This window comes from Labeo rohita, chromosome 22, assembly GCF_022985175.1.
Source record: "Labeo rohita strain BAU-BD-2019 chromosome 22, IGBB_LRoh.1.0, whole genome shotgun sequence".
Taxonomy (NCBI): Eukaryota; Metazoa; Chordata; class Actinopteri; order Cypriniformes; family Cyprinidae; genus Labeo; species Labeo rohita.
The window spans coordinates 10,334,406-10,356,287 of NC_066890.1; the positions used below are offsets into that span (position 1 = coordinate 10,334,406).

The 21,882-nt window shown below is 37.7% G+C and overlaps 1 protein-coding gene across 6 annotated transcripts in view; it reads right to left on the minus strand.

Annotated features, from left to right (window-relative positions):
* Positions 1 to 1,009: 1,009 nt before the first annotated feature.
* Positions 1,010 to 21,882, minus strand: part of atp11b (ATPase phospholipid transporting 11B (putative)) — a 73,325-nt gene continuing 52,452 nt past the window's right edge. For 2 of the 6 annotated variants that reach the window (XM_051095166.1, XM_051095164.1), the window contains 3 exons: positions 16,684 to 16,811; positions 9,326 to 9,459; positions 1,010 to 2,482 (listed from right to left, as the gene is read on the minus strand). In XM_051095166.1, the coding sequence (XP_050951123.1) occupies positions 9,357 to 9,459; positions 16,684 to 16,811 (231 nt within the window). In that variant the 3' untranslated portion in view covers positions 1,010 to 2,482; positions 9,326 to 9,356. Of the gene's footprint in view, positions 2,483 to 9,325; positions 9,460 to 16,683; positions 16,812 to 21,168; positions 21,255 to 21,882 lie in introns of those variants that run through there. The other 4 variants (XM_051095165.1, XM_051095167.1, XM_051095168.1 and 1 more) reach the window with 3 other exon arrangements.

The window sequence follows — 21,882 nt, forward strand, 5'->3', positions numbered from 1 at the left end:
ATTGAACATGGTATGTTTGAGTAAGTGTAAAACTTGACATATTCTGTTGCCAACAGGTGGCGCTACGATTATAACCAAATATTGGCCTTTAGATGTGTTCACGCCAGAACTCTTATTGGATGTGTGAAGTCTGAGGCAGATCAAACATTGTATGGCTGAGTTATAACAACTTCCTATTCCATGGCGAAACATCGAAATTTGTCAGGCCGCCACAGACACGCCCTATAATGAAAACTCAAGGTCTTCGCAATTTAACATCGCAAAGGCCTTTAGATTAAACTGACCAAATATAATACTGATGTCATTAAATCTCTATGAGGAGTTTGTTGGAGCATAAATCATGCCTCTTCTGATTGCCAGCAGGTGGCGCAATGGCTATAGATGAATATGGTCATGTAGATCTCTCTTCAGGTCAGAAGTCTTAACAAACACGTGAAGTTTGGTCCAGATTGGCCATTGCATGTTTAAGTTAATGTAAAACAAGTAATTTCCTGTTGCCAGCAGGTGGCGCTATGATTATAACAGAATAACAGCCCTTTACATGTGTTCAGGACTCTTATCGAATGGGTGAAGTTTGGGACAGAACAGACATTGTATGGCTTATAACAACTTCCTTTTTCATGGTGAAACATCAAAGTTTGTCACGCCCTTTAACGAAAACTCAAAATCTTCGCAATTTAATGTCACAATAGGCTTTAGATTAGACTGACCAAACTTGGTGTTGATCTGTTTAAATCTCTAGGATTTCACATGTATGTGAAACACAGCTCGAGAGGCACTTTGTTGAAATTTTATAGGTGGCGCTATCAAGCCATTTTTCCACATCCACTTCTGAAACCCATATCAAATGTAAACATTTACCACTTCTGGCATGTGTGCAAAGTTTCATAAGTTTTCAAACATGTTTAGGCCCTCAAAAATGTGATTCATTTTGAAGAATAATAATCTGAGCAATTCCAATAGGGTCCTTGCACGACCGGTGCTCGGGCCCTAATAACAAAACACTGGATTTTATAAAGGTATTTATTCTGTAAATAGAACTTTGATAAACATCAGCATTTAAACATATTCACTGTCAGGAGAGTACAATTAGAAGAACATATGTTTACACAAAAAAGATGAAACTGCAACATGGATGACTGACATCACAGCTAGATCAGGTATTCCAGTCTAGATTGAGTCTTATTGCTAATGTCTCTGAGTAACAAGTGGCATACTGCGTTGCTATATAATTCAAGAAAACACATTATATAGCAAAACACTTGCGCCGTTCGATTTCAACTGAAGATTTGAAATGATCAGTAATGACCAGCGGTCAGGAGTCATTTCGGCTTTGAACATTGACATGAAAAGAGTGATATACAAATAAAAACGAGAGAGAAGAAGTACCAAAATAGAGTGATCCACAGTTCATAATGTAACCATAATCCATTCATAAAATCTGATTCCCAACTTCCACCCGGGTCACGGCACCAGATTTCACCCGATACCCGTGAGATCCCCGGCGTCCCGGCCTTTGCAGTAAAAATAAAGAGAAATCCCAAGACTAGACTCCTCAAATCGGGAGCATTTAGGTCCGGTTGACTTAGGCCTCTGTTACAGGGTTATTGAGACTGATTGACCCAAGTGCAGCATGCAGTCTGATATCATAAACTTCAATATAGTTGATCTAAGCAAGTTTAAAACGGTTGTCTCAATGCTCCGGCCTTGCAATAACCCACGAGTAGGATGAATTTCATTCCTTTTATTCCCTCCTACGTGATTAAATACACACGCATACACACACAAACAAAAAAATAATCAAACAGCTTTGACGAGTGGTTAGCAACACAAGCAGAAAAACAAGGTACACAGCAACAATGATAAATTAACAATGACAATGGTTAGAGATGACAACATAGCAGGAAACGAGAAATGATATGCAGGCACATGACTGATGGAGGTTAAAGTGATTGATATGCGAGTTTTCCTTCAAGAACTCCATCGTGACATTCTTGCATCATGGATAGTCTGTACGAACCACAACTCTGGGTGTACAGGTAGGCATCTTAGGGTAGGAGGCTACAGGTTTGCAAGCTAGCGCGCTCACATTTAATACCTTGAAAATTAGGCAATTAAAAGAGAGAATTATGGCTTCAAACAGACCCCCTTCGTTTTCCTCAGGAAAGATGGTGGCCCTACGGTTCCGTGGGTTTACTAGCAGCGGAAACTCAAGACACAAAAAATCCTTTGGTTTTTGGAGGAGCCGCTGCCTGTCCCTTGTTGCTGATCACATATGATGTGATACTCAGAGCTTTTAAAGTGTGACAGTCTGGCTGGTGACTGGACAAGGGCAGGGGGACGGGGTCAAGGGCAGGCGTCTCCAGACTCTACGAGCCGGTCCTTTTTTGGGCTGGTGCTTTAACAATGAGAGACCTCCATGGGCGAGAGCGTCAGGATACTCCGGTCGTTGGAGAAGAAGGTGTCCGTGTCGCTCCAAGATCTGGAAGGATCAAGGAAATTGCGAACAGTGAGGGGGACAGTGTGGAGACGTGTTCAATTCAAAGCTGCTCTACAGGCTATAGAGACTTAGAGAGGGACGCTCATGACCGGTGTGGGACCTGAATACTAGGGATGCACAATTGGGGCTTTCGCACCGTGTGGTTCTTGGACAGGGATGGGCAACTTCGATCCTGGAGGGCCACTGTCCCTTGGAGTTTAGCTCCAACCCTAATCAAACACACCTGAACAAGCTAATCAATGTCTTGAAGATCACTAGAAAGCTACAGGCAGGTGTGTTTGATTAGGATTGGAGCTAAACTCTGCAGGACAGTGGTCCTCTAGGACCGAAGTTGCCCATCCCTGTCCTAGGAGCTAGCAAGCAGGGTGGTTCCCAGAGAACGGGAACTCTGAAGCGTCTCTCAGAGTCTTTATTCGTGGCATTTACAAACGTCGAAAACTGGTGAATGGAGGACGCAATTACCGAAGCAGTTTTTGTTGCGTGTCGTGGTTTCATGATAAAGGAGATGGAATGTAAACACAATTTACTATTGAAAGAGCAAAAAGTTGGGCTAGGAGTCGAAATCTACTATGACAGATTGTAGAGTTACATATCTTCGAGGCTAAGAAAAGAAAAACGCTGAAGACAACAGGTAAATGCTGTTATCACGTTCGTGGGGTAAATATTTTTGCATGGCTTTTTAAAAATGCTAGGTAACCGGTGTTTTGTATGCGTTTGGTCAATCAGCATACACTTGTGTCACTGGTTGTTCCTACAGAACTCTTTTAGACCTTACTCTGAAGTAGGAGTGAATTTAGTTCCCCCAAATAGAGTTCCTAGAACTAAATACGTTCCTGGTTCCTGCCGCGCGAATGCGCCAAATAGTGGCAACTTCCGCCAGTAGTTCTAGGAACCATGAAAGGTTCCTCCAATGTGAAAGCCCCAAATATATCAGTTTTTAGTGCTATCATTTTGATTAATATCAGTTCAAACAATGAACTGTTTTTCGATATGTTTGTAAAAGTCATAAACACTTCTGTCTTTTGTTATAGATTAAAATTCCCCTTGGAATTTTTGAAAATGTTAAGTATATATTACGGAAAACATCTGTTGTGCAAATCATTCAGTTGTATTTTGACTACATCAATATTATATTGGCCACCCTGGTATCTAGATATCAGTATCTGCATCAACCATTCAAAAAGACACAATGTTCTGTTTGATGACTAATTGTGAACAAGTGCGGATTTATAAAATGTAAAAAAAATATTGGTCATTGGTTTCTAGGACATTCCAGTAAACCAGTATATTTTTATGCACCCATCAGACATAAATCTTACATAAAATGTGACCCTGGACCACAAATCAAGTCTTTGGGGTCAATTTCTTAAAATTGAGATTTATACATAATCTGAAAGATGAATAAATAAGCTTCTCGTTGGTGTATGGTTTGGCTGAGATACAACTATTTGAAAATCTGGAATCTGAAGTTTCTAACGCATATTACTAAAAAAAAAAAAAGTTTGGATATATTTACAGTAGGAAACTTACAAAATATCTTCATGGGACATGACCTTTACTTAATATCCTAATGATTTTTGGCATAAAAGAAAAATCGATCATTTTGACCCATACAATGTATTGTTGGCTATTGCTACAAATATACCCCTGCTACTTACGACTGGTTTTGTGGTCCAGGGTCACAAATGGGTCCTTAATTGGTAATTTCACCCAAAAATGAAAATTTTGTCATCATTATGTCTTTCCAAACCCATATTAATGCATATTCGAAACAAATATAGATGTTTTTAATAAAGAATTCAGTCTCTCCATTCAAAGTCCATTACACCAAAATGTTCATGCTTCAGAAAGTTAACAAAGACATTGTATAAACTGATCAATGCACATGCATACAGCATCTCTCCAGGCTGAATATGTTCATTTTTGTTTCGAAGATGAACAATATTCTTTTGGGTTTGGAATGGCATTAATAGCAAGGGTGAATAACTGAGGACAGTTTACATTTTTGGCTGAACTATGTCCTCAATGGTCCTTAATGACATTAACCGCCAGGAAGTAACATCATATTGGTGAAAAACGGATTAACGGATTAAAAAAAAACTATTCTGTGGCACTGCTTGGCTTGTCTCACTTTAAAATCACTTAATTATTATTTGTATTATGTCAAAGATATAATTTCAAATAATGATTAAAAATAATTAAAATGAACTTTAATTTGACACCTCATTTAACTCCTCAATGAGGAACGTCTAGTTGAAGCTCTTGACTTCCTTTCTAATAGGTTTCTTAATGTTAAATGTCTTGAAATTGTTATAAATTATTGGGGGTCACGAGAATATATTTATGAAAGTCCTATATTAGCGTTTCTTTATGTGCATCCCTTCTTATAAATCTCTCTTTAATTAACAAAACTTGTGCATGGAGATCTGCAAGCAACAGTCAGAGTCACAGCCAATGAAGAAATGGATGAGTGAGCATTAGTACAAGATGGGTTAATGTGGATGGTTAAAAGACAATAAACAAATATAAACAGCACATCCTTCCACATCCTTGACACATACACTACATTCTTATGAAAGTATTAACCTTTTCCTAGCCAGAATATGTTGGGTATGGTACCTACATATGAAAAAGATCATTTACAGTATATAAGTAAATATACAAACTAATTCATAACATAAATCTATTGCTTGTAGAAAAATATGTGTATATAGGTTCACTATAAAATTTATATTATATTTGTAAATAGAGTGAAATTAAGCAGCCCTTGAGGATCGGAGCCGTTCCCAAGCTGTATTCCTCAAACGCCAGACCTGCTACTCTTGAACACCAGAGGGCATTGTCTTCATCCAATGGACTAAGCCCTCTGAAGCACAGCCATGTTATAAATAGATCCATGCTATATAAGATAAAGAATACATTGATAGCTACAGTAATGCGATTATCTTTGGATAGAAAAGAGTTGTAGAGGGCAAATGTAAATGTACCACCGTCGTGATTTGCAGATGAAGACAACCGTTTTAAGACCTTGAAGAGGTAAAAGGTTTAAATCAGAGAGTGTATTTGTATTTATATGATTAAATGCATGTATATGCGGCTTACTGGCTTCATATCATAGTACTCAATCTCCTTTATCATCTAAAGCAGTGGTTCTCAACTGGTTTTGCTTTAGGACCTGGATTTTGCTGTGGATATCAAGTGTGTTGACCCAGTCTACCAAGCACCAAAATCAGACCCAAGTACACTGAAAAAATGTTCAAGGTAAAAGAAACACTAATAAATCATTTGTTTTTGAGAATGAGGGCATTTACCTAATGTGACTTCATTCCACCAAGCAACAGGTTACTTTGTGTCAAACCAATTAACGACAAAGGATATGTGCAGTTTTAAGGGGCCAAGCATTGAAGGTACGATGACACCTATTGGTTTTCTTCGTCGTCTTTTTCTTCCAGTCAAATTTATGGTAGCCCATAGAACTGCTTGTGGAAAATTAATACAATTTGACACACGGATCGAAAAAAATCTACAGCATAACGGCTTATACTAATCACTTTTGAACTGTAAAGTTTAGAGTCAATTTTTCCCATCTGTTTCAATATTACATATCAAGTCAAATGCATACCAACATTTCAATTTATACAAGCCAATATTTTTTGCAATTTTGAATTATTCGAAAAACCTACTTTTTCAAACTCGTCCTAGTCTGATTTTCATCAAAATTTTCATCTTCAGACCATGCCTGTAAAATGTTATCAAAAGTTTTTGATAATCCAAACCATTTTCAAATGCGCACAAATTTGACGAGGATCACACCAAATTGGACTTGAGGCTATATCTACGCAACGTTTTAGCATATTCAAACCAAACATGGTATGTCATCATAGGCATCGCCTGAGGAAGCATACATTCAGAGCTTTGTCACAGCGCCACCTACTGGTCAGTAAATTCCTATTTTTGCTTACAACTTCTGAAGAGTTTGTCCAAAATTGGATTCTTGTGATTTAGTACAACATGCCGAATAGAATGATACCCTATATTCCCATATTGGCCATTTTGTCGTTAAAAGCTGTATTTTTTACGAACGCATTAGTGCATCGTCACGAAACCCTGTATATGACATCACAACCATATTCTGACAGTACTCAAGAAGTTTCAGAACAGCACCATCTTCTGGTCTAAATTTTGAATGAAATTTCATTTCGAATGAATGTTAAAAAAATTTAGAATGAAATTCTGACACCAATTAATGCCATATTCGCTCAAACTTGCAGTCTGCCATTTTTAATTTATTTTTAACTCCTCCTAAACTGATATTATTATTATTATTATTGTACCGAAATTGGCTTAGATCATCTTCAGACAATGCTGGTAAAAAGTTATTTAAAGCTTTTTGATAAACCAAATTGTTCTCAAATAACTTGTGCGTAAATTTGACGAAGATCACACCAAATTAGACATGAGGCTATATCTTTGCAACGTTTTAGCATATTCAAACCAAACTTGGTAAATGTCATCATAAGCATCACTGCTACATGCAGTGTTTTAGCACAGCGCCACCTACTGGTCAGTAGATATGAAAAATGCCTATTTTTGCTTATAACTTCTGAAGAGTTTGTCCAAAACTGGTTTATTCTGATTCAGTGCAGCATGCCGAATAGAATGATACCCAGTATTCCCATATTACCCATTTTTGAATTGTCGCACAATGCTGTATATTTTACGAATGCATTCGTGTACTGTTGTGAAACTTGGTATGTGTCATTGAGACCATACTCTAACAGTACTGAAGAAGTTTCAAAACAGTGCCACCTTCTGTTCAAAAATGTTAATGGAATTTAATTTATGAATTTCGAAAAATTAAATGAATTTTTCGATACCAATTATGCCATATCCCGTCAACTTGCAGTCTGCCATTTTAAATTTCTTTGAAAACCTACTTTTTCTACCTCCTCCTAAACTGTTGGTCTGATCGTCACCAAAACTGGCTCCGATCATCTTCTGACCATGCCAGCAAAAAGTTATCAAAAGCTTTTTGATAGACCAAAACGTTCTCAAATAATGCATGAATTAAACTGTTAGCACCATGTCAACACATTCCACACTGACCACAACATAACAATTAGATAACAGTGCCACCTATTGGTCAAAAGTGATTTTGACATGCCACCTATTGGTCAAAAGTGTTTTAATTCTTGTATTTTTGACTAAAATAATCTTATGTGTTTAGCTACTCATTGTTGCAGTTGGTATAACTCATTGTTCCTTCTTTGTGCTTGGCCCTTTAATTTAATATTTTAGTATTATTGTTTTTATTATTATGATACATGTTTGCCACTTACTGCAACACGACTGTATAAAGAATTGGTAGGAAGCAATGTTGGAGAGAAAGTGACAAAAGAAAAGGAATACGAGCCGGGAAACAAATGGCTTTAGTATGGGATGAGGATATGAGGATCTTTTGACCTTCCTTTTTAAAATTTAAACAGCAATAATTGACTCATTTTTGGTCCATGACCCACCAGTTGAGAACCACTGATCTAAAGACGTAGGAAGAAAAGCAGTACAGATCATTGACAAATGCAACAACATATTATTGTTTAGATGCCTCAATTGATAGACGAATAAACGGTAAATGAACAGTGAGAAAGTCGCGATAAAGTGTCTAGTAATACTCTGGGAGGACGCACACACTCTGGCATTCGCCCACCACTTAACACACTGAATATGAAACGCTGCCAACATGCAATTAGACAGATTGATTTGACTTCCGTAAGGCTTCAAGTTTAACGTAACCAAAAACGATGAACAAAAACGACTCAAGAATCCTCTTGGAGACTACAGTTAGCAGTGTCTCACTCAATCACGTTGTGGTCCCTTGTCGAGTTTTTCTTTGCGATAAATGAGCCGATCACAGCGGCGGTAGCTGTTGACCGTGGCTACCGTTGGCCAGCCAGAGCAGAGGTGTCCTCTAGTACCCTGCGCTTCGATGGCAGTGTTCTAGCCTTTAAACTGGAACTGGAATCTTATATTTAGCGAGACCAGGTCTCCGTGTACTCATCTCACCACTGCGGAGTAGTTTCGGAAGCGCCTTGCTTCCCAAAGTGCGGATACAGACAGTCAAAACGATTACGCGAAAAGCTGAGGCTTAGGAGTGCATTACGGTCGCATGCCATCACAAACCCCTCCACGGAGAGGTACACACGCAAGGCAAAGACTAAGACGCAGATTCAAACACTTCAACAGGGATGCAACGTCTCAGAACACGTAACGACAGGATGTTCCACGGATCAAGTTGTATAGTCCAACATTCGACGAGCATATACTTGCATAAATTGGCGCTACAAACGTTGCCTTGCTAATAACTGGGTGGGATGTCTGAGGACGAGGATGACGAGACAGCTTCAGCGATTATGGAGGCACAAGATCTTCAGCAGAGGACATTTATCTGCCACATAGAGAAAAGACAAAAACAGCGACACCAGCAAAGGAGGACGCACCTCGAAAGAAGGCGAAGACGATGAGAGACGAAGACAATGAGTTGGAAGGGCGGACTCAATGTAACTTCATGGCAATTTTCTACGTTTCCTTGTACATGTACGTACCTGGAGCGTCCCAGGCGTTGAAGCTCGCTTGAACTTCTAGCTAATCTTTGTTACATTAAAGGCAAATGAATGCACCCGTTTCGGTCTTAAATTCTACATTATAATCATTAGGGAATGCTTTGAGTGCGCTGGCGGCCCTCACTCGTTTAGGGCCGCGGGCTCGTCGTGCTCCAGCTTGTAGGAGATGTGCTTACAGCAGAGGCTAGAGAGAGAGAGGTCGCACCTGGTGGCCCGAGAGGGGTCGCAGCGGCCCATCATTCGCTCCACCAGCCGGCCCAGCCGTGAGCAGGCGTTTTGCCCCTCTGAGAAACAGCACATGGAGTCCACGCATCCGATGCCCTGGTAGGCCTCAATAAACTGGAAAAAGAAAAAGAGAAGTTAGCCAGGACACGAAAGAGATGAAACCAAACGGTTCCCAACAAAAATATCTGCACTGATTTGATGTCCATAATGGGCAATGACTAGATGTCTTAATATTGTGTCATATTGGATACATAGCGGGATGGTTCACCCAACAGTGAAAATTATCCCATGATTTAATCACCCTCAAGCCATCCTAGGTGTACAAGACTTTCTTCTTTCAGACAAATAGCCTAGCTGATCGCCTAGCGTTTTGAACATTGACACAACTGCACCTCTGATGACCCGAGTTTGAATCCTGAGTTGTGGTCCTTTGCCAATCCCATTCCCAACTCTCCATCCCATACTTTCCTGTCATTCTCTACTGTCCTGTCTGTTAAAAAGCATGAAAAAGGCCAAAAAAATGTTCTGGCTCTTCCAGGCTTTATAATGGCAGTGAATGGCTGTTGAGATTTTGTTGAGGAAGTCCAAAAAAGTGCATCCATCCATCATAAAAAGTGCTCCACATGGCTCTGGGGGGTTAATAAAGGTCTTCTGAAGTGAATCAATGTGTTTGTGTAAGAAAAATATCCAAATTTAAAAATGCATAAACTGTAATCTCCACCAAAGTTGCTTACACAAAAGGAAATCCAGTCTCCTCCAATATTTTCCTTCGTCATCCACTGGAACGCCACTCTCTCGTTAATGCGTGAATGATAGCTGGCGGAAGCTAGAGATTACGGTTTATAAAGTTTTAAATATGGATATTTTTCTTACACAAACGCATTGATTCGCTTCAGAACGTCTTTATTAACTCCCCAGAAGCCATCTGGAGCACTTTTAATGGATGCACTTTTTTGGACTTCAAAATCTAAACAGCCATTCACTGCCATTTTTAAGCTTGGAAAAGCCAGATTTTATTTTATTTTTTTAATATTACTTTGTTTTCATTTGAAAGAAGAAAGCTATGTATACCTTGAGAATGCGGTAATTTTCATGTCGGGGTGAACTATCCCTTAAAACTGTATTATCTGTCTTGTATTTTACAACAGTACTTTCACAAAAAAGGTACAAAATTAGGCTTGAAACTGAAGGGGTTTAAAAGGGCTGTGCTCTTTTTTTTGTGATAAACATTTGTTGTATTATTTGCAGTTTCCACTAGTTTGTCGTTTCATCTCCGCTGTTTCATTTTCAACTGGGAAACAAAGGCACAGGCCAGTGTTGCCACCTTGTAGACTAACTAAGTAGTGAAAAACAATCAAGGGACATGCATAAGTGCATGCACATTATGTGTGGTTGGAAAAAACAAGTTGAGCACGTACAGGATGTGCCTATGGTAAAAACCGAAGTACACTTTGGGCTCAAAGTGATGTGACTGGAAAAAGATTTCCATGCATAACACAGACTTCACTTACAGATAATGAAATTTGTTATAGAGTATTTTCATTGTCCATTATCGTTTTATAGATTGGCTGCCTCAGCTCTAATAAAAAATGGATTATTGCATCACAATGGAGTTGCAGATTTGGCTACATGACGCTATCACTTAGTGGCTATGTAACTGGGACCAAAGTTTGTAGTTAGTGATAAACTTACACTAACCTTAAAACAGGGTTCATACAGATACTGTAAAATGAATTCCAGGACTTTCAAGGACTTTTCAAGCACTACTTTTTGGATTTTCAAGGACTTCAATCTGAGATCTCACTTATCAAACAATGTCTTATCTTTCAAATTTAAAAAAACAAACAAAACAAAAATATACTAAAATGCTGTGTTCTACACTTCTACTATAGTAAAACCACTGTTTGCTTTCTTAGGGTTACTCCACCCCAAAATGAAAATTTGGTTAGTAATCACTTACCCCTATGTCGTGCCAAACCCGTAAAAGCTTTGTTCATCTTCAGAACACAATTTATGATATTTTGGATGAAAAGCGGGAGGTTTGTGACTGTCCCATTGACAGCCAAGTAAATACCACTGTCCAGACCCAGAAAAGTATGAAAGGCATCGTCAAAATAGTCCATCTGCCATCAGTGGATCAATCTGAATTTTATGAAGCGACAAGAATATTTGTACGCAAAGAAAATAAAAATAACGACTTTAATCAACAATTCGTCTCATCTGCGTCACCGTAGCGCCATTTTGGAGAATATCTGCGGCACGCAAACTGCTGTCAGCCACACCACACGGATATGTAGTTTTCATCAAATGAAAGCGTAAAGAACGTAGAAGACGCATCCGTGTGGTGCAGCTGACACAGAACAGCGTATGCAGTTTGCGTCCAGTGGATATTCTCCAAAATGGTGCTAAGGTGACGCAGATGAGACTTCATACTTTTCTGGGTCTTGACACTGGTCAGACAGTCACAAGCCTCCCAGTTTTCATCCAAAATATCTTAAATTGTGTTACGAAGATGAACTAAGCTTTTACAGGTTTGTAACGATACGGGGGTAAGTGATTAATGACAAAATTTTCATTGTGAGGTGGAGTAACCCTTTAAAGGATTTGTATTTGGGTATACTTTCTTCTCTTTTTTTCTTTGTGTTGCCATAATGGTTTGATGTATCCTACTGTTTCGGTAAAATCAGAAAAAAAGATTAAAGGGGAACTCACTTTACTCACCCCCTTGTCATCCAAGATGTTCATGTCTTTCTGCCTTCAGTCGTAAAGAAATTATGGTTTTTGAGGAAAGCATTTCAGCATTTTTCTCCATATAATGGACTTCATTGGTGCCCTGATATTGAACTTCCAAAATGTAGTTTCAATGCAGCTTCAAAGGGCTCTAAACGATCCCAGCCGAGGAAGATAGGTCTTATCTAGCGAAACAATCAGCCATTTTTTTTTCTTCCCGAAAAATACAAATTTGTATACTTTAAGCACAAATGTTTGTGTAGCACAGGCTCTGGAATGTGCATCCACGGCGCTACGAATCACATCTAAGTTCGTCGTCTATGTACTCCGGTTCAAAAAGGTAGAGTATTGCGAGAAAACTCCATCTTATTTTCTCCTACAACTTAAGAATCGCCCGAGATCGTTGTACCTTTTTATTTGTAAACAGCTTTTGACTTACACTTTCTTAGTCTTTGCGCATTCGCTTTGTAAACGCTGGGTCTGTAATTCCGCCTACGTTCCACGTGACCTGTCGACGTCACTCAATAGTACGTAGCGTCGTGAACGCGCATCCCAGAGCCTGTGCTGCATGAGCTTTTGTGCTTAAGTATACAAATTTTATTTTCCCAAAAAAGTGACCGATTGTTCTACTAGATAAGACCTTTCTTCCTCAGCTGGGATCGTTTAGAGCCTTTTGGAAGTTCAAAATTGGGGGCACCAATGAAGACCACGATATGGAGAAAAATTATGAAATGTTTCCTCAAAAACCATAATTTCTTTACGACTGAAGACAGAAAGACATGAACATCTTGGATGACAAGGGGGTGATTAAATTGTAAATTGTTGTTCTGGAAGTGGACTTCCCCTTTAATGAAATCACTCCAAAATCCTGAAACAAATGACTTGTCATCCGATTGGAGCGCTTCAAATGTAATCATTTTGCGACGCAATGTTTAACTGATTCTGAGTTTCCAAAAGCTCAGTTTCACCCATCACTACATGCTTTTTAAAATAATTACAAGCGAAAATGAATGTCTCTTAATTTGATCAGGTTTTTGAAATGAATGATCGAAGGCAATGAATGATAGAAATCAATTGATTCGATTCATCTGTTCGTCTTTTTGCATCTTCAGCCATGTTGACACGATACTGTCAGTACTACTACTGGCTTAGCTTGCTAGTTTTGCAACATTAAATAAAATAAGCGAAAATGTATGTTTTTGAATTTCGTGAATTTTGTGTGAAAAGACGTGCTTAATAAAAAAAACAAACAAAAAAACCCCACTTTTTTCATAAATATTAAACACCTATTTCAAGTACCTCTTCAGGAATATTGCTTTTTTTTAATGGTTTTCCAGGCCTTAAATTACAAAAAGTCAAATATAAGCACCTTGTACGAACCCTGTTAAAAGAATAATATTCGTTTGATATTTTTTTTCTTGCGATACTTTCCCCTACAATGTACTGAATGTCAATTCAACAGATTATATCAGAGGAGCTGGCCAATGTGAATAATTCATGGTATTTGTCTGTATTGCTTAAAAAAGTAATAGTACACCAATCTGTACCCAATTTGTACCAATTTGATATTTAAGTAACACCTGAACAGAGCCATCAGGACATCTGGTCATACCAATGAGACATAAAGCTTCAACACTGAACTCAAATCATAAATGCAATGCATGGTTTTACATTTAAAAGATGAGAGGTCTGAAATGAGACAATGAATGACCAAAAAAATGAATACATTAGAGTGATAAATGATGCCGTCTCTCCAGACATCCTTGGCCTCGACAGAAATTACTCTTCTGTTTAACTCAATACTCAATTACAAAGACAAGGCTAAAGATGTGCATGTTAAATTACAGCCTGAGTGCTATAAGACTTTATTCAAATCAGATTCCCATTCAGATGTGCTCAAAAACCAACCAAGGAGGAAGAGTGCACACAGCCAGTATTGAGGAAGTCAATTCTTTGATCTCTCCCAGGCAACCTGACTAGGCATTATGCAAACTACCAATATTAACATTAAATCCCTTCGGACACACTTCAGCATGCCTTGCAGAATTAGTCTTGAAACAAATGTGTTTGTTGACTAATGCATAAATGAGGAGTTTAGGTACATGCACACTTTGTTTTAGCATCTACAAGAGAGGAAGCTTACGACTGTATGACTAGCATCCACAATTATAATGATAGACAATCTCCAACATGTTGAGTCACGCCACAAAGAGTCCATGTTTCTTGTTAACCCGAGTTTGACCATGCACTGGGTTAAAGATTTAGCTATTACTACATGGACCTTGGCGGTTCTGCTAAAAATCAATACTAGCAGAAACCCGCGGAAAGATTAAATGCCGCACGAGTTCAACCGTGTCCTGTAACTGTAAATAAAGAGGCAGTTCAAGCAAAACGTGGAGTTGTAATCAAAAGCAGAACCTGTCCAGTAATTGCCGGAGGCTATGACTAACCGCCAAATGACAAATGACGCTGCTGTCATTCCATCTCAGTTGCAAATAAATGTGCTAGCTATTAATAAATCACATTTACCGGTTTAATAGAGGTAGGAGAGTCACATGAATAACTTTTCAAGTGCTCACTTACTGGAGCAAACAGTCTATTTCTTGATCAACCTGAGCTTAACTAAACAGTACACACCTGAATTGAGGAAAGTGGAGGAATAGCGGAGGATACTGAATTTTAAATACATTTAAATCAATTAGTTTAATTAAAAATATTACTTGTGTTTGGATTTTAATCAGATTAATTGAAGAAATTAGTGAAAAAGTACTACATTTTCATGGACAAAGCACATTTCTTAAAATAGTGGACATTGAGTTTTAAATTATAAATTAAAATCAATTTAATAAAAATATTACTTGTGTTTGGATTTTAATCCGATTAATCTGAGAAATGAGTAGACAAGTACTGCATTTCCATGGACAAAGCACATTTCTTAAAATAGTGGAGGACACTAAATTTAAAATAATACATTAAAATCAATTAATTTCATTAGAAATATTAATTATATTTGGATTTTCATCCGATTATTCAAAGAAATGAGCACAAAAGTACTCATGCATTTTCATGGACAAAGCTCATCCGGAAAACAGTGGAGGACACAATTTTAAATAATAAATTAAAATCAATCAATTTAATTAAAAATAAAAATTATGTTTGGATTTTCTTCCAAATAATCATATAAATGAGTGCAAATGTACTGTATTTCATTTCACGGAAGAAATGGGTACAAAAAGTAGCGCATTTTCATGGACAAAGTGCATCCAGAAAATATTGGAGGACACAGAATTTTAAATAATAAATTAAAATCAATGAATTTAATTAAAAATATTAATTATGTTTTCATTTTTATCCGATTAGTCGAAGAGATGAGTATAAAAGTTGTGCATTTTCATGGACAAAGTGCATCCGGAAAATAGTGAAGGCCACGGAATGTTAAATAATAAATTAAAATCAATTAATTTAATTAAAAAATATAATATTTGTGGATTTTTCATCTGATTAATAGATGAAATGAGTGCAAAAGTATTCATTTTCATGCAAAGTGCATCTGGAAAATAGTGGCAGACAATTCATTTAAAATAATTAATTAAAATTAATTAAAAATATTAAATTATGTTTGGATTTTCATCTAATTAATCGAAGAAATTTGTACAAAAGTAGTGTATTATTATTATTGACAAAGTGCATCCAGAAAATTTTAAATTTTAAATTAAAATTAATGAATTTAATTAAAAATATTATTTGTGTTTGGATTTTAATCCGATTATTTGAAGAAATGAGTACAAAAGCACTGCATTTCCATGGACAAAGCAAATTACTTAAAATAGTGAAGGACACTGAATTTTAGATAATAAATTAAAATATTAATTGTTTGGATTTTTGTCCAAATAATCGAAGAAATGAGTAAAAAGTAGTGCCATTTCAATGGACAATGCACAATCGATTAAAAAAAAAAAAAAAAAACACTGTTAGTTTGCAGCCCTGACCTGCTAGTTCATTTATGCATTTAATTCAAGTTTAATTTGTGATTAATTCAGTAAATTTAGCTGAAAATTTCAGCTGTCACTTGTGTAATAAAAACCACACACTTACGCAAGAGTGGAGTGACAACAGTATTTGCCTGCAATGTGTACATGGACACAGTACACAAAAACATGCTATTATATTATAAACAAAGAGCAGCAGCATAAGCGTTACTAACAGCCATTAGTGAATCACACATTGCTGTCAGTAACTGTTCATTCACGATGGAAGAAAGAGCAGCTCATTCAAACAATGATTTATGAAGTCAGTGAAAATACAAATGTCTGTCACATTAAATACAAACACAGTGTCAGTGATGAAGATGACTATGGGAGAAAAACAATAAATAAGGATGATTAAGAAGACATGCAGACACATAAGGCACTTGAGGCGGAGATTCGATTAGACCAGCAGAGTCTCCAGCGAATAGATGATACAGATACAAGACTCAAGCCACTCAGAGCAGCCCTCGCTCCTGGTTACATCACGGGGAGAGCTAGCGTCACATGACAGGATGACTGGGTCATGGCGGTCACATACTGTACACACACAGACGGAGGCCTGATGGGGGCAGAGTACTACCTAGGGGAAGGGTGGGGCTGCACCAGAGGTGGAGGAAAAGCAGCGATCAGTGGCCGATTGTCCTCCCCTCTGCTCCCGATTTCAGCAGTGTCATATTCTGAGCTGACTGAAACCTTATCCGCTTCCATCTGGAAGGACAAAACAGCGGTAAGTCTCCCAAACGGACGAAAACAAGAAAGGTGAACGAGCACGAAACTGCCCCACGTCCACTGCGAGAAAACACTTCGTAGGCTCCGTTCCAAAACCTAGTGAGCTGTCTATGTCTATTTTTGGCCTTTACCTTTCGTAGAGCAAGCCAATTACTCCATGAAACACTTATATTCATTATATAACTACAATGTACTATTTTACCTAATATTTGTGTGTGCCATGTATGTTTAATGTGATGTCACGTTTACCACTGCTCTGCAAAATTTAAGTAGCACGGGTTTATTTGTACATTGTATGGGTCAAAATGGTACACTTTTCTTTTATGCCAAAAATCATTAGGATATTACATAAATATCATGTTCCATGAAGATATTTTGTAAATTTCTTACTGTAAATATATCAAAACTTAATTTTTGATTAGTAATATGCATTGCTAAGAACTTAGACAATTTAAAGGTGATTTTCTAAATATTTTGATTTTTTTTTTTTGCACCCTCAGATTCCAGATTTTCAAATATATGTATCTCGGCCAACTATTGTCCTATTCTACATCAATGGAAATCTTGTTTATTCAGCTTTCAGATGATGTATGAATCTCAGTTTTAAAAAAAATTAACCCTTTTGACTAGTTTTGTGGTCAAGGGTCACAAATAAAGGCTAATAGGCCTTTATTATCAAGAAATATTCAATTAGCGAGTAACTGTTCCATTGTTGTTCAGACGATGTTCAAAGTAGGATAATGGTCGGTTCGTGTAGTATTTGTCGAACGGTGGGCAATATGCTTTTGAAGTGGTAAATATGTGGGGGTAATATTTCAAAGTCATTTATATGTGCGACATGTAGATGTTTTCAGGGCAGGACTTTTATCAGACATGTAAAGTTTGGTGCCAATTGGACATTGCATGTATTAGTTATTGTAAAGCAAGTCATTTCCTGTCGCCAGCTGGTGGCGCTATAACTATAACAGCATATTGTCATGTAGATGTGTTCACGCCAGTGCTCTTACCAAACTTGTGCAGTTTGGTGCAGATCAGACATTGCATGTTTAAGTTAGTTTAAAACAAGTCATTTCCTGTTGCCAGCAGGTGGCGCTATGATTATAACTGATTATTGGCCTTTAGATGTGTTCAGGACTTCTATCAAATGTGTGAAGTTTGGGGCAGATCAGACATTGTATGAGTTACAATGAGTTGCCAGCAGGTGGCGCTATGACTATAACTGAATATGGGCATGGGCATGTGTTTAGGGCTGGACTCTTATCAAGCACGTGATGTTTGGGGTAGATTGGACATGGTTGAGTTATAGCAACTTCCTGTTTCATGCCAAAACATCCAAATTTGTCAGGCCGCTGCGGACACGCTCTTCAATGAAAACTCAAGATCTTTGCCATTTAACATCACAAAAGCCTTTAGATTAGACTGACCAAATTTGGTGTTCATCTGACTAAATCTCTAGGAGGAGTTCGTTAAAATAGATCTGAAAATGGTAAAAACAACACAAAATTGGCTGAGAAATTTCTAAATAACGGACTTCCTGTTGGGTTTCGGATTTAGCTCCAAGAGACTTTTTTGTGGGTATTGGTGTGTTAGTTGTGTGTGCCGTTTTTCGTACAAGTACATTAACGTAGCGGAAGGGGCACTTCGTTGATTGTGTATAGGCGGCGCTATTGAGCCATTTTGCCACACCCACTTCTGAAACCTATATCAGATGGCAAAGTTTCATGAGTCTGAGCATGTTTAGGCCCTCAAAAATGCTGATTTGAATTACAATTGATTTGATTGATTGGGAGCAGGTGTAGATTTCTTTCGTACCAACTAACATTTTGAAAATACGAACATTTTTAATGAATTTAAAAGTTTTAAGTCAGAGCCGCTTTACGAATGATTGTTATAACATTTCTTCTGCTTGTGTTTCATGAATGAGGCCCAATAAGCGGGAACGAATGTGAAAGAATACAGTGAAAGGTACGGGATTAATGAAGACGAAAATAAACATCCAAAGCTATTCAAACCAACCCTAAATAACTGCTTGCCAAACAGCCTATTTTTATAAATAATTTCTTAATATTTAAAAGTAGTGTTATTTGAAAATGGCTGAGTAGACACCTTGTCCATTTTGGATCTTTGGTTTTGCTTCATTTCCAAATTATGAATTTCTGCTGAAATGAAGGGCACTGTTAAACCAAGACCTGTGTTATTGGTTAGTTGCTGCAAATTTGCTATGTAAAATTCACATTTTTTAACATCACTGAAAGTCTATCGAGCAACTGACTGACTGAATGAACAAACTGAACTGTAACAATAAACAAACTTGGGTTTTAAGTAAGAACTCCAGTGTGAAAAACGTTAGAATCATGCACCTGTCAAGTTTGAGATTTTGGGCTTTTTGTTTTTTTCAAGTGTTTTTTCAGACTAGTGAAAAGAAAACATCCAAAAGACACTGTTAAGTGTTTCTTTTATAGCACTCTATCTATTTGTGTCAATAGATTTTTACAATACATACAGTATTTTTAAAGGCCTTTTTCTCAAAATAAGTTTTTTCTCCTACACTGACCCATAAATCTCCACTTTAGTAGCACTTACACACACCAAACTTTACATTTACAGAGGGATTTGTTCATATATAATTTGCTTGATTATAATCTGTTCTAAGTATTTTCTGAATTATGGAGTGACAAAAATTAGATGCCCCAAATTTCCTCTGTAAAAACATTTGACTAATATGTAGGGCTGGGCGATAATTTGATAACGATAATTATCGCGATATAATTTTCCTCGATAAAACAATATGAAGAGTTCGATAAATGTTCGTTATGATTTTTATGTGCCAAAAGCATATTTATGTGCCAAAAATGAAACAGCGCCCGCTCGGACCAAAGTTCAAACTGCCGCGCTGCGCAAGCTCACTGGAGAAGATGCATTTATCATCTCGATGCGGCGCAGACGTGCCTGGAAAAGCAGAGCGTGTCGCGACCGCGTCGTTTCTGTTATGATGCCCCATTTACACAGGGCGTCAGCGTTAACGCTTCTCACTTACTTTGAATGGAGTGATGTCAAGCGTTGCCAAACTGAATTATGGGTCCGTTGTGTCGCGTCACTGGCGTTGCTCGCGACAGAAGTTATAAAATTCGTAAATTGTAAAAACTTTTTAAGCGCCAACGCAGGCGTCAGCCACTCAGATCGCCTTATGCAAATATACTAGTGCAGACGGAAGCCAAATTAATGGTCTGGTTTCTACAACTTTCACTTCAAAGCAAAATCTGACTTTAAACTTGAAAGAAATAAAGATTTGATATTTATCGTGATAATTATCAATATCAACCGATATGAAAAAAATGATCGGGATTTGTTTTGCCCATATCGCCGCAAAAAAAAAGAATTTTGAAACTGACTTCATCCAGTGTTTAGATTTTTTGTACTTGAAATGTATGCAAATTATATATATATATATAACTAAAATTCATATTTCATTCAACAATGCCTCATTTGCATATTTAAACCTGACATTTTAGAAAACTTGTAATACAAAAAAAGTTTACAATTATCAATGTAATCAATCAACTGGCTAAGAAAGATGATAGCTATTAGTTAATATTTTTTTGCCTACTCACCTGCCGTGTCTCACCTTAAATGCTTTAAAGAAACGACTAACATAAGACAAAAGTCAAACATGGGATCTCATCACAAAACAGTGACAATTGTATTTCTAAAAAGAGCAGAAAACTGCATTCAGGAGTCTTTCTTTGCACTCTTGAACTCAATAATACCAACATTTTGGCAGTTTGTGGCTGTAAACCAAACACAGGGAGGCCAACAGTTGGCTGAAGAATTATAAAATAAAAATATTTTGGTTTGGATGCTGCCTTAGAAGGCAAAACAGGAAGTAGACAGGAAAACAGGTCACTAGGTTTTGGAACAAAGCGAAGAGTTTAAAAAATTTAGAAGCCCAACATCAGGGAACTTTTGCTGAATTTCCACATATTTCAAGTAAGCATTTGTACTGACGTCTCGCTGGAGCTGGACTGGAGATCATTTTCTCTGCTCGTTGGTAGAAACTAAAACAAACAATCATTTTGGGAACATGCAGTCCATTTTTTTTTTTTTCCAGAGAAAAAGCTTCCAAACGCTAGAAAAAGCATCTATTAATGGGGCTGTGAGCTCAAGCCCATGCTGTACGGCCACGATCGCTTTCAATCTGACCTACACAATCATGCACTTGCACGGGGTTACGCATGCAGGGTGAACTGTTAAGGCACGTGAGTTGTTTATTTCGCTCCTCCCCCTCTGTTAGTTATTTTCCTCCGCATGCAGTGTGAGAGTGTCTCTCCTACTCTACCTAATCTTGCCCAGCTGATTCTTGGCTCTGGACAGAGGCTGAAGCGCGATGAAGTCATCACCTATAGCCACGCGGTTGGTGTACATCTACAGAACACACAGAGGGTCAGTAAAGAGGAGGAAAAGTCACATGTGCAGTTATACACACTCCCACACACTGTACACCACAAACCACTCGCCACACACACATTAAGAAATGACAGAGACAGGAAACAGGAAACAAGCAGCAGACGCTGAGAGAATGCACTTCGACACTATCAAGTGTCATCCGCAGGGCAGAGTGTGCTGACGCCACAGAACCGTACTGCAGCAGCTTCAGTAACCGCCTTACTTGGACATAGAAATATAAAGATTAAAAGTGTATGGAAGGAAGGAAATAAGCATTTTAGTTGCCCTGTTAGAAAGTGGTTGGAGCAGACAGCTTTGTGTTCAAATCCCAGCTAATAGTCCTCTCTTTCTCACACTTTGTCACCCTTTGAACTACCCTATCTAAATAAAGGCAAAAACAGCCAAAAACAAACTAGAAATTGGAGAAGATAAAATTTTTATATATGTTGGCTTAATTCATATATTGTCTTACAGTGGGTTCACCCTCTCATTGGGCACAAAACCAAGTATTCCTAACGGTATCATTTCTTTCATTAAAATTCACTCTGCTTTTCATTTGCGAAAAAATGCATTTGGCATACAATTGCCAGTGATACTTAGTCCTATG